Here is a 17,841-nt window from a genome sequence, read left to right as displayed (position 1 = left end):
AAATGTTTTCTTCCGTAATGTATGGCCAGAGAAATATTTCTTTAAATTTGACATCTTTGCCCGTATGCAGCTGGATCGATGATTAGATGGGACAGACAGTAGGTCTTATATTCTTTCTTTACCCGTGCATGGGTTTACCCCTAGAAGGGTGGTTCACGGCGCATCTTCCAAGATACCAAGCGAGAGTTGATGTGAGGAGTTAATGAGCGAGCCTTGTGTCACTGCCTTCACCTGAACGGTATTATCAGGGAAACGGTGACCAGAAGGGATGAGTTTTATGGGCCGGTCAAATTCTACGAGCACCGTCCATGACTATAGTCTCTGAATCCATTATACGATTTTGAGGTGACGAAAGTGATGAATCACTTGCACTGACGACGATCGCGAAACAATGCAAAGGTTTAATACAAGCGAAGTTATATGGCAGATCTATGGCTCTCCACCTTGCAGAAGAGTTTTTTGTGCACCATGGATAAGGCTAGACAGCCTGTCGAAACCCTTTGTTGTCGGGAATATCTACTACTACACCGGGAAAGGCGAAGACACTGCAGGCCTTCACCCTCATGGTGTCTTTGAAGAGCTACAGCCATGTGACTATTGACCCGGTAGATGAAGGACACTTTGGGGCGTTATGGTCCGCCTCATTTACCATGAAGGGGTTTGTGGGCCACGTATAATCCAACGGAAACAGACCCTAGAACTTGTCATGGGGACTCCATGCATTACTCCATGCCAAATCAGCTATTAGGCTTGAAAGTTTCATAACAGCGAAGTATCATAAATATCCGGCGTCATATCTCCAATCCGACTCATCTCCGCCCAATTCAAATCCCGCTCAACATCACCCACAGCATCAAACCCCTTCTTCTCCCCCTCATCAAAGCTCCCCAAGTCCTCCAATCCAAGATGCCTACTAATAGGCATCACCATGGCCGGCAAAGTATGTTCCACCTTGGCCATCAACAACGGCAAAAACCTTTTTCTCCCACCGTGCAACGAATGCACCAACGAACACAAATGCTTCAAATAATCCTGAGGTCCCATCTCAAACCCGGAAGATCTCAACCCCGTCGAGGACAAACAAGCCATAACATCCGTCAACGTACACGCCACTTCAAAAATCTTCTCTATCAACCCGACCCCATGCGTTTCCATACTCTCCCGAGAAAGCTTCCAGGTGGCCAGAGACAAGTCCCGGGCGATTTGTAAGGGATACCGGAAGTCGAGACTTGGGTGGGTAGGCGTGCTGGACAGGAAGCCTGCCGTTGTGGCAAGTTGCCAGATCATGGTGCGGAGCCATTGCTGCGAGACTCGGAGATCGGCCAGGAGAATATCTGGGAGGTCGAGGTCTGCGGGGACGGAGCGTTGGAGATGCTCTTCTAGATGGACGAGGGATTCCCGGGTGCAGATTGGTTGGCTACCGTTCCAGATTGCGAGGAAGGATTCGTCGAAGGGTCGGTAGAGGTCGACTAGATGGCTGAAGCCGAGGGAGAAGGGGTCTATGGGTGATGTGTCTAGGGTGGGGCTGGTGCTTGTGATTTGCAGTGTTACTGGACGTCGCCGGCGGATTGCATGGGCACTATCTTACTATCAGTAAATGTTGGACAATAGGTATGAACCGTGTGGTTATGGGCTAACCGTTCAGATATCAACAACAACCAAAACAGATTCCCTGAGAAACAAGGTTCGTCTTCATCGCCAGACTGGTCCAACATATCAGCCGTATAAAACGTGGTGGCCTCACGCAGGAAGTAATAAGCTTGACGCTGGTTCCCACATCCAATATGGCACCCATATAAAAGAAATGCGATGGTAATACCGAGCCGAATAGGCGCAGAAAACGGATCCAAATGCCGTCGAGCAGCCATCGCTTCGTCTAACAATGCGCGACCCATATCCGGACCCGTACCCTGATGACAGGAAAGATACCCCGTCTGAGTCAAGACGAAGGCACAAAACGCCACCACAAGGCAATACGCATGCGGACATTCGTCCATGCGCTCCACCTGTTCTTGGAATTTATCAGGATGCAAGATCGGTACCGTCCCTAACATCCGAGAATAGAAGTACGCAGCACAGCTCTGCACCAGTCCGTCATTCAACAATCCAGACCTCTTCACATATCCCGTTGGCGGTATGTCATTGGGGCTTTCGACGGGTGTCACACCACTCAATTGATTCTCGTCAATTGCATCTGAGTTTGTATTTGTCTTCAATTCATACAATACATTAGCTGAACGACCCTGTCGCCCTTTCTTGCGTCGAGAACCGGTTGACCGGCAGACCAGCGCCATTGATCGACAGGGACTACATGGACGGTGCGATGTGCATTTTACTTTTCGACGACGACAGGCGTCGCAGGCTTGGGGGATGGTTTCACGCGGCATGGTTTGAATCGGTTGGATTAAACTGGCTGGAGCGGAAGGGATGGAGTCGTCGTGCCAAGAGATTTATTGAACCGAGGTAATTTAATCGTGGTTGGATGGAGGTTTGGGTTTGGTTTTAGGGTTTCATATAGTGCGTCTAGGTAACGTGATATGGAGAAGATGTAAGATAAGCAGTAAAGACTGATATAAGCTAGTGAGTCATTTTAGTCGTCGTATACGGCCCCATTACTCACATTATTTACCTAGGAAGGAAACCAGAAGTAAAAGGTATACACAGCTAACCGCATCCAAACAATCCGTCACGTAAAACAACTACAACTGCACACATGATACCGATACAAATGGAAGTCGTATTCAGCTTCAATATTTACAAAGTCCATAGCAAAAGCGACATGGCAAACCCCTACTCCTTAGCAGAATCAACCCTAACCTCAACAGCATCTGCATAAGGGTCCACAACCGTATCCGCAAATTTGCGTGCAGAAACCCTCTGCTCAAAAAGCACATCTAGCTCCTCATACGTTCGGCCCTTAGGTTCAGGCATTCTAAAGAACGACCAGACCAGACAGACTAAACAAGTTCCGGCCCAGAAATACGCACTCCTTGAGCTCCAGTCCCAGGCCGTGTCATTCAGTTGATAGTTTGTCAAGACGTTGACAACGATGTTGCTGATATTGTAACCTGCTCTTGCTAGGACGATTGTCTTGGCCTTGAGCCTTGTTGATGACAATTCCGAGACGAGACAGTATGTTACGGGCCCAATAGTGAAGTCGTAGCAGAAAGTGAATATGATAAGCATGACGCCGATGGCCCATTTTGCGCCGCTGTTGGAGTCTGGTGCAAAGGAAAGACTCCCTGTTATTATAAGAAGGGTAAAGAGACTAGTTAAGCCTGCGAGGTGGAGGGTTCGACGGCCTGCTATCGTCATTAGGTACCAGGAGCCTAGGGTTCCTATGACGCCGAGGGCGTATTGGACTAGGGAGAGGTCGAAGGAGCGGACGGTGGGGAGGCCGGCTTGTACGCAGAAGTAGGCGAAGTAGCCCATGAGGTTTTGGCCGCAGAGGGTTTGGACTAGCCAGACACCGCAAACGACTTCTGTTCGCCGTAGGTTGACGCCCTGGAAACAATCTCTGTATCGCGTTCCCTTTGTCGCAGACATCTCGAGTTCATTTGTGTGCTGAATCATGGCAATTGTGGCATCGGGGTCAAAGGCTGGGTCGCTGGAGGTTAGTCGGAGCAGAGCACGTTTGGCACCGGATAGATTTCCGCGACGGACGTGCCACCAGGGTGATTCTGGGGCGAAGAGGCAGCCTATTAGAATAGGGAGCGGCCATGCCCATTGTACTGCAAATGGGATACGCCAGGCCCATTGGTCGTCTCTTTGGATTGAGCCACGGTTTACACCGACGGCGACGAACTGGCCGAAGACCCAGCACATATTGATGAAGGTGGTTAGGTATGGTCGCAGCACCACGGGACAGACCTCCGACGCATACGCTGCGGGTAGAGTCTGGAACACACCCCATGGAATACCGGCGAGGATCTCTGCTGCGAGTAACATTTGGACGTTGACAGCGAAGAAGAACAGAAAGATCACACCGATCATGGCTGTTAATGCAGAGACCATGGTCCAGCGGTAGCCGAGTCGTTCTGAGACGAGACCATTGATCAAAAGACCAATTACCTCGCCAACTCGGGCTCCGTTGGATAGAGCCGACTGCCAGGACGCTGGGACGGTCCATTTACCGTCACTGGCTTGCCTCCCGAACTTCTGATTGAATGCCGGTGAGGCATACATGGAGCTCAGTAGGGCTAGATCGTAGCCTTCCATGATGAGGGTCGAGGAAAGTAGAACCGACCACCCAACGGCCTTGGGATACAAATGAATCGCCTGCCATAGGGTCATAGACTGCTCTTGCTGAGCGGCACGTTTGCCTTGCACCAGCGAGGACTTTCGCTGGGCACCATCGTTGGCTTCAATGGCGTCTGGGGTAGTCATGGTGGGTGTCGGGTGCGAAAGCAATGTTCAGACGCTTTCCATTAGACGGCAAATTGAAGAAGCTTGGAGAGCTTGTGGACATGGGTGATGTAGATAGTTATATGCTCTGCAGTTCATCATATGACGAGAATCTAGCCCTGGAGAACTGGGGTACATGCGAAAAATGGAGAATCTGGGGATCCCCACAGAGCGCGAGAGTGAGTATCTGATTGGCGGGAGGTGGAGATGCCGGGCCTTAGCCGGAGGCAAGACGGAGTCAGTACGGAAGCAAGCCGGAGGCTAGTCGGAGCAAACAATATGTAGAGTGTCTTATAAAGAGGACTTGGACGGCAGCAAGATTCATTTCGCACCGGTTCACATCGACATCATGTCGCCCCATGCCGTACATACAGTCCCTTCTGGGGAAAATAACTGGTGGAAGGAAGCCACCGTATACCAGGTAATAACCTTCAACATTTGTCGACGAAAAAGACGTTCACCCACCGAATAGGTCTACCCCGCCTCATTTAAAGATTCCAATGGAGACGGTTGGGGGGATATCCCCGGACTAATTTCCAAGGTCCCTTACCTGCACTCACTGGGCGTGGATGTTGTCTGGCTATCCCCCATGTATGATTCTCCTATGCATGACATGGGCTATGATGTGTCCGATTATGAAAATGTATTGCCAGCTTATGGTACTGTCGAAGACGTTGAGAGACTTATAGACGCCTGTCATGAGCGGGGCATGAAATTGATCCTGGACCTGGTCATCAACCACACTAGCGATCAGCATAAATGGTTTCAAGAGAGTCGCAGCAGCAAAGATAACGACAAGAGAGATTGGTACTTCTGGCGCCCGCCTCGGTATGATGAACAGGGCAATAGATTGCCCCCCACTAACTATCGCGGATATTTCGCCGGTAGCACTTGTACGTATTTCTTTCCCCAAGGCTCAGAGACAAACCACAAACTAACGAATTTCCAGGGACATGGGACGAACATACCCAGGAGTATTACCTCCATCTATACGCCAAAGAGCAACCTGATCTCAACTGGGACAACGAGGCTACACGAAAGGCAATTTATGACAGTGCAGTCCGCTTCTGGTTGGACAAGGGGGTTGATGGATTCCGCGTCGATACCGTCAACAAGTACAGCAAGCACACGGACTTTCCAGATGCGCCGGTTACTGATCCCAAAAGCTATATCCAGCCGGCAATCCAGATGTGGTGCAACGGACCTCGTATCCATGAATTCCTGCGAGAGATGTATGACGATGCTTTGCAGCCTTACGGGGACGTGGTAACCATCGGTGAACTGGCTAATACACCTGACCCAGAACATGTTTTGAAGTATGTCGGTGCGTCCGCTAAACAGCTCAGCATGGTGTTTCATCTGGATATTGGCCACATTGGTATGGGCAAAAGCTTGGAGGACAAGTATATTTTCAACCCGTGGCAGCTGACGGAGATGAAATCCATCGTGACCAAGTGGCAGTCCTTCATTGAGGGTACCGACGGGTGGACGACGGCGTTTTGCGAAAATCACGATAATGGTCGCTCAGTGTCTCGATTTGCGTCAGATGCCCCTGAGCACCGCGAGCGATCGGCCAAAATGCTAGCTCTGATGATGATGGCCATGACGGGAACATTATTTCTTTACCAGGGCCAGGAGATCGGCATGATCAACGCCCCACGCGACTGGTCAGTCGAGGAGTACAAGGATATTGAGGGTCGCGGATACTACCAAGAAGCAGAGCGACAAGTCGCCGCAGGTGTCGATCCGACACGTAAAGATCGCATTATGGACGGACTGCGGATTCTGGCACGCGATCATGCCAGGCTGCCGATGCAGTGGGACGACTCATCGCATGCCGGCTTTACGACGGGCACGCCATGGATGCGCGCCCATGATTTGTACCCCGAAATCAATGTGCAGAAGCAGGCGGACGATCCGGAAAGTGTGCTATCCTTCTGGAGGTCCGTTCTACGGCTGCGTAAGGAGTACCGAGAATTGTTCATTCATGGGGCCTTTGAGGTTGTGGATTTTGATAATCAGCAGACTTTCTGCTTTTTCAAGTCAAGGGATGAGAAGAAAGCACTGGTGGCATTGAACTTCACTGCAGAAAACCAGCCATTTACACAGGCCACGACGACAGAAGGAATGAAGCTGCTGGTCAGCAACTATGCGGAGCTATTGCCTGAAACATTACGACCATTTGAGGGTAGAATTTATATCTCACAGTGATGGACTAGACAGCATATTGGACCTATTTACCTCAGAGGCTCAGAGCATGGATTCACCTTAGAAAAAAGCCACGCCCAAAGTAGAAGAACGGGAAAGAGTTATAAATATAATAATTCTCACTATCTTTGTCTTTGTAGCTGTCTACCTGAATGTGTTCAATTTTCTAATTTGAGAATAGGAAAAGTAAAGTAGTGTCTCTTAGCAAGCCATTGTGTGCCAATATCCATGATCTTGACTGCCTTTATTCCTTTATTTATCCAGAGCCGCAATCGACTCAGTGTGATATGAGGCTAGCTCGAAGGCTAGTTCGGATTTCATGCAATATACAAAACGTACATCTATCCATCCTTCAGAGGTGGAGTTGTATGACAGGTGGGTAATTCTAAAACAGGCTGGGAACCATCCATGTGTCCATTTTTCTGGCATTGTCAAAGTTAAGATATATATATTTCTCTACATTTTTAATTGATTGATTTGTCTTTGGATAGTCGTATGTGAGTAGTAGTTTAGAAGCAATAGCTGTATTAGGATCTATAACAAGAGCCCAACGCACCTCAACCTCGGCCTTTGAAATCAAAGATCAAGATAGCCATGGTAATTTTACCTCTCTCATACTATATCTGTACCTCTCTGCTAGATCTAATTCGGGTTTAGCCTGGGTCGGCTGACCTCAGCAGACCCATCTTTAGTATTAAATTTTGGAAAGGAAAGTAGTATCCGTTTTGATTCCTTGTTCAAGTGCTTGCCCCTGATGCTAGTAATTCTACTAGAAAATCCTGTTTCTAAGGCTTCCTGGAGTGCCCCCGGGAGTTCTTCCACAAAGGTCTCTGTTTAGAGGTCTTCTCCCGGAGGCGCCCCCCTTTTTTTGATATATAGAGATATTCTAAAGATTTTCTGTACAGACCTCATTTGACGACTCTATTTGAGATTCTGTCTAGTAATACATCCGGCAATTGTACCAGTAATACCATCAGATGTATACGGGGCCTTGGGGGGGGACCTTTACGGTGTTCTCTTGGGTTCTCTGGAGGACTCGGGAGGACTCGGGAGGGCACTAGCTGGGGTTGCTGGTAGGAATAAAAGAGTTAGGGTAGCTTATGGCCTAAGTGGGACTAGAGTGCGGCAGTGCCACTAATATAGCTTAGTAGCAAGGTACGATGATCGAAGAGGAAGTTATTGTTAGAACCGGCCCGGAGGAGCCGAGTAGTCAAACGTTTCATGCATGGGGCCAAATAAAGGCCGTGATTGTTGGGAGCCACAGGATAGTCTAGGCGTCTGCATGAGGCTGGGATTCTGGGATTCTAGGATTTCATGTGACTGTGTGAGCACAAGGCTGAGAACAATTACCTAAACAAGACTATCATTAAATTAATCTCGAGGTCTTGTGAGTTCACTTTTGGGCGGCACAACTACTAATTCTCATTAGCTCATAATAAACAAAGATCCCAATATTACAAGGCTCTACTGCCACCCGGTAAGTAAAGCTTTTTCAATACAATGCCCTCAATCAGCACCGACATCTCGCCGCCGGTATTTCAGGTCACCTTTATACGTATAACTCATTATCAGGTCATTAGTCTGTCATTATTCTCTTGAAGTCCCTTTCCCCCAAGTTATAAGTACTCTAAGTTTAAACCTATCTATACATCAATACAGTCCTCTATTCTCCAGTTTCGAGTTTATTTTCTAGTCCGGATACGGTAATATATCTGACCTTGTAGTACTAGCGGGTTGAAAATTATAGTGGGACAGAAGCTGGTGATTTGAAACGGATACCATATAAATAATAGACATGCTAAACTGCATTGAGAGGTCGGTCGATCCAGTACTTTTGGGCGGGGTAGAACTGGCATTTGTGGGGCTAATTATACCATTTCTAAGTATTATCTCGTTAGGTGGCATTGATAAAATCTATTTCTTTATTTACTATTACGATACTAGGAGGTCATTTAGTTAGTACTACTATATATCTCTCTCTCTCCCGTCTCCGGGTATTCCTTTGCCTCTTAACAAGTTACTACTTGCTACGCTCGCAGTTCTTTTCTTTTTATACTCTCGTCCAATCTTTAACTAAGTCTGCACACAGTACAGAATGGATACTGCATATGACTTTGTCGTTATTGGCGGCGGTACAGCTGGCCTGGTGAATGCTTCTCGACTCAGCGAGGACCCCAGCATCTCTGTCCTGGTTCTTGAAGCAGGCGCCGACCTGACAGCAGATCCTCGCGTGAACATTCCCATATTTTATGCTGCACTGCTTGGATCTGATGCTGATTGGAAATTCCAATCTTCCCCTCAGGTAAGAACCGACTCTGTCTCTATCAAAGGGGTGTGGGGGGGCTTATTCATTATTTGTACAGCCGGGCCTCAATGGAAGAGTGCTTGGTCTCAACCAGGGCAAAGCACTTGGAGGATCCAGTTCATTGAATGCACACGTGTTTGTTCCTCCTTTCAAAGGAGCTGTTGACGCATGGGAGGAACTCGGTAACCTTGGATGGAATTGGTCTAAGTTAAAGGACTATTTCTCTAAGGTCTATAGCAGTCCGACTGTAGCACAGGATGCGAAAGAAAATCTGGCAATTGAGGACTGGCCTGGATTGAACGAAGCGAAAGGTCCAATCCAAACATCTTTTGGTAACAAGACACACCCTATTCGCAGGGCATGGGCCGAACTGTTCCGCAGCAGTGAGCAATACAATGCCGGGGATCCGTTCATCCACAGCTCTGTAGGCTCATTCAGTTGTCTTGCTAGTATTGACTCGGAGGGTAAGAGAAGCAACTCTGCCTCGGCCTATTATAAGCCTGCTGAGTCTCGACAAAATCTTCATGTTCTTACGAACTCATTCGTTGAGAGAGTTCTGTTCGATGAAAGCAAGCCTCCCAGAGCTATTGGAGTCCAATACAATCTCGATGGTGTCTCAAAGACTGTCCAGGCAAAGAGTGAAGTTATACTCGCTGCTGGCGCTTTCCAATCTCCTAAAATCCTCCAACTTTCAGGAGTTGGTAGAGCAGAACTTCTTGAACAGCATGGCATCGATATAGTCATGGACCTTCCTGGAGTTGGGCAGAATCTTCAGGGTATGTCAACAGCTTCCAATCCAGCACCGGCTCTTAAATAACTTGAAACCGTCTCTCCTTTTGCTACATACTCGATTTGGCATGGGAACTAACATCTACTACTTCTAGATCATATGATATTGTACACCGCATTCCAAGCAAAGCCTGAACTTGAGACTAAGGACTCTCTGGTCAGACAAGAGCCTGAAGCCATTAGTCAGGCAATGCAGGAATACGCTGCCACGCAATCCGGGCCCCTAGCGTCACTCGGAGTTCACACCTACGCCTATTTGCCTCTTCCTGAACCGGACAGAAGTGCTCTCCAGACATTATTTACGAACGACGCCCCTGAGAGCTCACAGCACAGGGCGACACAAGCCTATTATGACATCGCCAAGACCACTGTTCTTGATCCCAGGCAACCATCAGCTGCGTACCTGTCCGCCTTAGGGCAGACGAATTATCCCAAAGACCTCAAGGACGGGACTATTCCAGCTGCTTCGCTTGGAAAGTTCGTCACGCTCGGAGTAATGCTCTCTCAACCGCTTTCCCGCGGGAGCGTTCATATGTAAGTGATTTTGTTTCTGTTCTCTTCTTCCCTGCTAGAGATTGTGAGGTATTCTTTACTCCTGATTCTTCACATTTCACATGCTACCTTCCAATACCCCCCGAGCCCTCGAAAAACCGTAAATCCATCAAATCTGACGAAAAGAACTCAAGTACCTGCAACAACCCTGAAAAGCCACCAATCATTGATCCTGGGTACCTGTCGAATCCTCTCGATCTGGAAGTCATGGCACGGCACATGCTCCGTATCAAGGAATTGGCAGAGTCACCTCAGCTTGGGGAGCTGCTCGAACAGCCACTGAAGTTCCGAGACCCAGATGCAGACTTCCAGGGAGACTTAGATGCTGCCAGGAAGTATGCTCGGGACAATTTAGTCTCCATGTGGCACTTTGCGGGGACCTGTTCCATGCTGCCTCGTGAGAAGGACGGAGTGGTGGATTCTCATTTGAAGGTCTATGGTATCGAAGGCCTGAGGGTTGTGGATGCGAGTGCTATCCCGCTTATAAGCACAGCGAATCTGCAAGCCACTGTGTACGCATTCGCGGAAAGAGCAGCAGACCTCATCAAGCAGGAATGGAAGAGCAAGTACATTAGACGTTAGAAGATGTCTCTACACAAGCTATGTTGATTGGACAAGAGGCGAGGATGGAGAGACTGCCTAATCACCCATGATTCTCACCCTCCGTATACGATCCAGCATTTCGAACAAAGCACCATCAGTTGTATAGCGTCAAAATGGGAATACTTCGCCCTGAAACCTTTTAATTCATTTGCTTTAGAGTGGATAGCGGTACGCTGAATACTGACGGTGATGTCTCCGACTACATGCACTAGAAGCTGTATACAGACGAGCCTTAGCCGCTCTTAAAACCAGTAAAGACAAAGCTTGCTTAGGAAGGAAAGTTAAGAAACAATGTGATTTCACCCTAATCAATCTATATAATATGAAGCCGGGCGCCACGAGGGCCGCGGAACAGAACAACTGGGAACAGAGGCCTCTGCTCTCACAGATAGAGCGTCCCGTTTAACAACAATTTCCGGGAACTAGACCCAACAAAAACGGGGTATTGGACCCCAACGCTGAGTTTCCACTTCTGCGCAGCCACATCCCAAGTACTAAGATCACGACGTCTGATGTTGAAGTCGACAGTTCTCGTCTCGCCAGGAGGTACTGCCACTTTGTCAAAACCTCTCAACTGTAAAAGAGGTTGACCCTCCCCAGGAATTTGAACGTAGAGCTGTGCGATCTCTGCAGCTTCTATTTGACCGGTGTTTGTAATGTCGGCCGTTACTGCAGCTATATCTTCCCACAGATCAGCATTGCCCCCCGGTATCACAGGCCCCTCAGGATACTCCAACAAATCAGACGGATCAACAGTCCAACGGATGGTAAGATTCGAGTACTTGAATGTTGTGTATGTCATTCCATACCCGAATTCAAACCGCGGCGCGATCCCCTTCATGTCGAATGCTCGGTAGTCAATAAATACACCTTCAGCAAAGTCATCCTGGGGGAAAAGCTGGTCCCAGTCTGTAAATGTTACTGGGGTGAGAAGCGACCCATAATCTGACTCATTCCGAGGTAATGAATAAGGAAGCTTTCCACTGGGGCTTACGTCACCATATAGGATCTGGGTAATGGCTTCCCCAGAGTCCTGACCGGGCAAATGTGCAAATATCACTGCTGTAACATTGGGATGTTCAATCCACTGATCGATCAAGCGGACGCCGGCATTATGTATAACGACAATCGTGTTGTTGCACCGTGAAGCGATATCTAGGACTAATCCATCGGAGTAATCATCTCGCAAGGCTGGTCGATCCACACCCTCAGAAGACGCCGCGTTAATGAAAACAAGACAGGCATCTGCCTCTGAATTCACCGCCTCTGTACCTTTGAAGTCCCAGAATAACTGTGTCTTATCCTGGCGTGCGCGGGCCTCCAATGCCTGAAAAGGACTGCTAATATACACAGGCGTAACTGCTGCGGAGCCACCACCACTAATTATGGTTCCATTGATGGCAATGGGAGGGAAATCGGGGCAATCTCCCCCAATAGAAGCGAATCCGCAAACAACAGTCCGAGAGTCGTGTGACTCAAGCCCTAGAGTCCAGTCATTCAAGCCCGCCTGTGCAAAATTGCTATCAGGAGCCTTCGCATCGTACCCATATATCGATAATATACGTGGGTTTGTCAATGGCAAGGCGTTGTCGACATTCTTCAGCAATACATGGCCCTGAATGGCTCCCTCAAGGAGAAGGCTCTCATCGTGCGGGTCCCGGGCATCGATAACTGGATGCTGCCTTTCAAAATCCGCGGGAATTCCAGCACCGACAGGCGGGAGACTTGGGTCGTCCTGGTTGGAAAGGTACCAGGCTGCCATAATTCTCGTAGCCATGTTGGTGATCTGTGACTCAGGTACAGACCCGTTGCGCACTGCCTCGATAAGTTTGGCGCCCCAGTATTTGTTCCCAGAAGGCATGACCATATCCAGGCCGGCCAATGCACTTGCAATACCGGTATGCTGGGCACCCCAGTCACTCATTACAAACCCCTGGAAATCAAGCTCTGTTTTTAAAAGACCATTGAGGGCTTTGCTGTTATGGCAGGAATAGCTATTGTTGAGTCGCTGATAGGCACACACTACATATAGGTGGACATGATTAGAAAACAATGTGCAGGCAGAGTGCGAAAACGGGCAGTGAAATACTATAACTTACTAACACTTGCAACGCCAGCGTGAACAACGTCAGCAAACGGCCACATATAAAGCTCGTGCATGGTTTTGTCATCCATGTTACTGGAAGAGGCCTCAACGGTCCTGTTCCCTGGTCCTCCTGGTCGTGGGTTCCTGTGCAATTCTTGCTCGTTGCCCACGAAATGCTACAACAAGTTACTCACACTGATTTTATAAGTGATAGAGAGGTGGTGGAGTGGCTCCCTTACCTTCGCACATGAGATGACACCATTATCCTGTACACCCCGAACCGCTTCGGCTGCCAGAATACCGCTAAGATATGGATCATTGGTGTAGCCTTCCCAATTACGCCCCCCAAGCGCAATTCGTCCAAGAGGACCGACAACCGGTGGACCAAGGGCAATAGTGGCGCCTTTCCGCCTAAATTCGCCTCCAATAGCCTTTGCTTGCTTATAAGCGAGGCTTTTGTTCCAGCTGATATGGGCTGTCAGCAAATAATCCCAGGTGTTGTTCGCCAGCAAGTATCATACCTAGCACCAACGTGGATACCGGATGGATAACCATTAACAAGCTCCACACCTTTGATCCCATTGGGACCGTCTTGGAGACACATTCCCGGAAACCCTAGGCGATCAATAGCGGGGATATTTCCCCCGCAGCCATTCCTGCTGTCCTTAGATCCTCCGGTGAGACTGACCTTCTCTTCCAAAGACATCTGGGACACCAGGTGTTGGGCCTTGGATAATGCATGTCCCCAGCTCCCAGCCCCGGACATATTGGGCGTGGGATACACTGGGGGACTCTGGCCATAGAAGTAAGTGTCGTCCCAGACGAGGGCGGAGCGTGCGATTGCTACATTAAGAAGCAAGAGGGAGGATTTTAATTGCACCATTTTGACATGAATAACAATCAATTGGAAAGTATGCTCTCGACATTGAGACAGAGAGCACTCTTTATATTTCTGCTTCTACCCAGCACACGCACTGTGGCTTCAGAGGGTTCCAAAAAACACTTCGTATACCGTACTTGGCATGGAGATTAGTGGAAGCATAATTAGTCTAGTCGATTGCTGAGATTCACTTTTCGGACAGTACCCACAAGCCAAAACCAGTGGTACAGATACGCCTCGTGGGGAGAATTTTTGTAATAATGGTTTTGGGATACAAACGACGAGCTATCTCAGGCCAAAGTGGGACATGGGACTCTAGGCTACTGGTATTACAGAAAGGGCGCTCATTACATAACACATGACTAGCTGGTTCATTCTTCAGCACTGGCAGACGGACATCCAGTCGTCCCTTACGCGGTTATGGAGGGATATTTCTGGCTATCCATCCCATCACCGCTGGATATATCTTGTCCAAATTGCTACAATAACCCACCTTCTCGAAGATTATACTAATGCCTGCTGGTTTAAATGGCTGGCTTCGCTTATTGGGCAACTAGCCTGCGGGGATAACTGGGCTACCCCACAATCTCCAGGTACATCGCACTTACTACTAGTTATTGTCAGCTCAAGGACCTGCCAAAGATGTCCGCAGCAAGATAGTCACATGGCCACCAATTTCCGCTATCTAAATTAGTAAGCGGACTAGTAGTCAATAATGTTCCGGGTGAATTGAGAATCAATGAAAAGCCAGATTGATGGACAAACCATCCAGCCAATCCGAATCAAGAAGGTGAAAACCCGTCCATATATCGCTAGCTCCACTTCGTTCCGCTGCGCAATAAAACAGAGCTATCTGAGACATAAGGTTAAAGTTATGAGAGGTCTCATTGGATGGTAGATACACGCTAATGCAACCTGCTTATTTCTTGGCTGTGGTGAGCCCCACGAATAAGTTCTCGCCTCGGTACCGATGCCGGACTGGTTCGCGTTTACAGTTGGATGAGGGACCCCACACTAGTATGTCGTCTAAACATCTTATTCTTGATACAACTGAAGGGTAGCAGCGGCTTGGTCCCCACATAATTAACATTATCGGGGCAGAGCGTATTGGTAATAGCGGGTCAGGGTCTAAACAAGGAGGCCGGGGATCCGTAGATTAGATAGAAGCGATGGGCCTTCCTTCGTATTCGCCATGTGGTTTCGTCCCGGAGGATGACCGTGACCTTTCCAGTATGTATATCACGACCCATACCAGCCCAAATTCGGAGTCGGAGATTGCCACCCTACCAAGCTCTTGGTCCAGTGTCGCCATACCGTTGAGATTTCCGGCCGGCAGAGTTGCTACTCGGACCTGGCTTGCTTCTCTGCCCGCATTCAGATCCATCTTCCAAACGGTATTCGTGGTAATTAGGGCAAACATATCTGGTGAGTGCTCAGTAATGCTCGTGGACATTCCTTCGTTAGTGAAATGGTGAACAAGACGGGCCCCACTGGCTCCAGGCTGCGCAGATGGAAACACCTCCCAGACTTCTGGAATGTTCACCAATGTTACTAACAGGTTGCCATTAGACCTTAGGGCAATATTCTCCACCCAAGTGCCATTTGGGAACTGGTAGACCTCACGAAGATTGGAAGAATTGACATTGACGGAAATTCCAAGCGATGCCGCTAATACAGAGGCAAAGAAGAACACGATATGACTGATCAATTGAGGGCAAAAGAAATCTAACTGGTAAGCTGGCAAAAGTCTCTAGTCATAGCAGTTTATATAACGCCATAAGTGGTCAAGGACCTCGGGACACTCGCATAGGGCCTTTAGTCAGGACTTCCTCCAACCACAGGCCGCAATAATAAATGAAACCTCCAGTTCATCTCTCTGACGGATGAATGCTCTTGGGTATGTATAACTCCTCCAAGTACCGCTTCTCGTCCTCTGTTAGTCGGACACCGATCGCAGCCACAGCTTCGTCAATGCGGTCTTTACTGTTCAAGCCGAGGATGGGATTTTCTGTGCGATGACTCAAAGACCAGGCAATTGCTACTTGTGACATGGTGATTCCTCTCCGGCGCGCGACCTCCTCTACTCGATCAATAATGGATTTATCGGCTAAAGACTCCCGATCCCGGATGATACTTTTGAGACTCATATCAGTAGTCTCGCGGATGGTGGATCGAGAGTCCCACGGCCTTGCTAGAACACCTCGTGCCAAAGGTGACCAAGGAATGAGGCCGACACCAGTGTCAAGACAGTACGGGATCATCTCACGTTCTTCTTCACGGTGAATGAGGTTGTGTAAATTCTGCATGGAGATGAACTGATGCCATCCGTTCTGCAGGGCGATATTCTGCAATGACTGGAATTCCCATGCCGCCATCTAGACACACATGCCCGTTAGCTGGCATAATATGCACTCGGTGAGATACACTCCATTGTCTACTATCTGCTTACCGAGCTCGCACCGATATATCGCACCTTCCCGCTCTCAACAACATCATTAAGGGCTTTCATAATCTCCTTTCGGGGAGTATCACGATCTAACCGATGGATCTGCAAAACGTCTATGTATGTTCCAAGTCTCCTGACGCTTGCCTCGACCGCGTCAAAAATGTGTTTTCTTGACAGTCCAACACGATTGACCCATTCCTGACCGTCATTATGAATCGTTGCGCGATTGGGTGGCTGCCGACCTTGGTCGTCCACGCCAAAGTAACATTTGGTCATAATAACGACACGGTCACGAGGGATCCGTTCCTGCCGAAGGAATTTACCAATGATCTCTTCGGAACGGCCATGAGAGTAGATGTCAGCCTATCGCGAGAATTATTAGCCGATCAACGCATGTAGAGAAACTGAATAACTCCTGAACGCCATACTGTATCCCAAGTATTGATACCTTTATCATAGGCATGCTTGAGGAGAGGCAAAGCGTCTTTCTCATTCAGAACCCAACTCTGCCACTCACTACTGCCATATGACATACATCCTAAGATGATCTTGGATACCTTGAGCCCAGATTTGCCAAGTCTATATTTTTGGATATCCAGTTAGCTAAGCCCTGCGTCGATTATGCGGGAGAGGAGACCACATCCTGAACATATTCCATTTTCTCTGCCATATCTGATCCTTTAAAAATGGCAATCACAAAGGTTCCCACTAGCACAGTCAAGGTTTCATGCAAAGAGGAGTCAGAAAAAGAACGGAGGAGACAGGATAGGCAGGGAGAGCTACTTATATTTCCTGGCTATCTAAATACCGGCTCTAGTATCCTGTCTCCGTCAAACATTTGGTACGGAGCACTGGTGTATCTAATGTTGACCTGCAGAGATTCACTGACTCTGATTGGTTTCCAATCGCGCTAATGCAGGGCGCTTACATTATCCATTCTATTGGCCGAGTTAGGAGCACTAATCTGGAGCACTAGTTTTAGCGCTATTCCAATTGCACCTTATCGGGGCTACGCTAGGCAAAAACCCCTTTGGACAACGACAACCACCGAAACCCCGCAACAAAGAAATGGTCGCTGCCCAGCATGGGTCGTCCAATTATCATATTTGAATAACCAACCTGCATTAGTGCAAGCGCGACTGGCAAATTACAGCTCCAGATAGGTCCTTGAAGATGCGCTTTACCGTTTCTGACTCGTCTTTTTAGGGGGACAATGTATAGATTGCCTTCTCAATCGTGGTTTCTGTAACCTACACATACAATTTCTATTAATCTAACTTACAGCCATAGCTTTGTGGCAACAACCCGCAGTTATGAGAAGGGAAAAGAGATTCTCAGGAGCAATAAAGTCCCTGAAAGCAAATCCAGCTATTGCGTTGTCGAGGATATGGCTTCTTCGGGGGCTTTGATCAAGCTGTTCATTTAGAACCTATTAATACATTTTACAAAACGATGATACTAGGCCATTATCTACTGATTTATCTTATTCTATCCTGAGTACAGAAGACTGGAGATGTATTGAAAGGCTTCTTTAGCAGACTGTTTTTAATATCTATGAAAAGAATGCG

At 48.3% G+C, this 17,841-nt stretch overlaps 6 protein-coding genes across 6 annotated transcripts; 2 read left to right on the top strand and 4 right to left on the bottom strand.

Moving 5' to 3' along the window:
- Positions 1-157: 157 nt before the first annotated feature.
- Positions 158-2,641, bottom strand: F9C07_1953900 (uncharacterized protein). Its single transcript, XM_071508524.1, has 3 exons — positions 2,630-2,641; positions 1,639-2,523; positions 158-1,579 (listed from the first exon to the last, which is right to left on the bottom strand). Exons 2-3 carry the CDS (start codon positions 2,385-2,387, stop codon positions 760-762), a joined length of 1,569 nt encoding a protein of 522 aa, XP_071367438.1. The 5' UTR covers positions 2,388-2,523; positions 2,630-2,641; the 3' UTR covers positions 158-759.
- Positions 2,642-2,790: 149 nt separating this feature from the next.
- On the bottom strand, positions 2,791-4,386 carry F9C07_13207 (putative MFS maltose permease; the record flags this gene model as incomplete). The annotated part of the gene is made up of 1 exon (XM_071507962.1): positions 2,791-4,386. One exon carries the CDS (start codon positions 4,384-4,386, stop codon positions 2,791-2,793), a length of 1,596 nt encoding a protein of 531 aa, XP_071367437.1.
- Positions 4,387-4,718: 332 nt separating this feature from the next.
- Positions 4,719-6,707, top strand: F9C07_2098189 (glycoside hydrolase superfamily). The gene is made up of 3 exons (XM_041295192.2): positions 4,719-4,825; positions 4,877-5,297; positions 5,354-6,707. Exons 1-3 carry the CDS (start codon positions 4,754-4,756, stop codon positions 6,613-6,615), a joined length of 1,755 nt encoding a protein of 584 aa, XP_041151033.1. The 5' UTR covers positions 4,719-4,753; the 3' UTR covers positions 6,616-6,707.
- A 1,801-nt stretch (positions 6,708-8,508) lies between these two features.
- F9C07_2287562 (putative glucose-methanol-choline oxidoreductase) lies at positions 8,509-11,120 on the top strand. The gene is made up of 4 exons (XM_041295193.2): positions 8,509-8,914; positions 8,976-9,693; positions 9,802-10,240; positions 10,393-11,120. The coding sequence occupies exons 1-4, from the start codon at positions 8,708-8,710 to the stop codon at positions 10,838-10,840; spliced, it is 1,812 nt and encodes a 603-aa protein (XP_041151034.1). The 5' UTR covers positions 8,509-8,707; the 3' UTR covers positions 10,841-11,120.
- A 123-nt stretch (positions 11,121-11,243) lies between these two features.
- On the bottom strand, positions 11,244-13,830 carry F9C07_2098185 (glycosyl hydrolase family 3 N terminal domain-containing protein; the record flags this gene model as incomplete). Its single annotated transcript, XM_041295195.1, has 4 exons — positions 11,244-12,883; positions 12,961-13,123; positions 13,187-13,412; positions 13,469-13,830. The coding sequence occupies 4 exons, from the start codon at positions 13,828-13,830 to the stop codon at positions 11,244-11,246; spliced, it is 2,391 nt and encodes a 796-aa protein (XP_041151035.1).
- A 1,097-nt stretch (positions 13,831-14,927) lies between these two features.
- F9C07_2287560 (putative norsolorinic acid reductase) lies at positions 14,928-17,293 on the bottom strand. The gene is made up of 4 exons (XM_041295196.2): positions 16,702-17,293; positions 16,277-16,636; positions 15,748-16,202; positions 14,928-15,527 (listed from the first exon to the last, which is right to left on the bottom strand). The coding sequence occupies exons 1-4, from the start codon at positions 16,804-16,806 to the stop codon at positions 14,984-14,986; spliced, it is 1,464 nt and encodes a 487-aa protein (XP_041151036.2). The 5' UTR covers positions 16,807-17,293; the 3' UTR covers positions 14,928-14,983.
- Between the last annotated feature and the right edge of the window lie 548 nt (positions 17,294-17,841).

The sequence above is a fragment of the Aspergillus flavus genome, chromosome 8 (genome assembly GCF_009017415.1).
Source record: "Aspergillus flavus chromosome 8, complete sequence".
In the NCBI taxonomy this organism is placed as follows: Eukaryota; Fungi; Ascomycota; class Eurotiomycetes; order Eurotiales; family Aspergillaceae; genus Aspergillus; species Aspergillus flavus.
The sequence above is the reverse complement of the archived record's forward strand: the minus strand, read 5'-3'. Positions and strand labels throughout refer to the sequence as shown.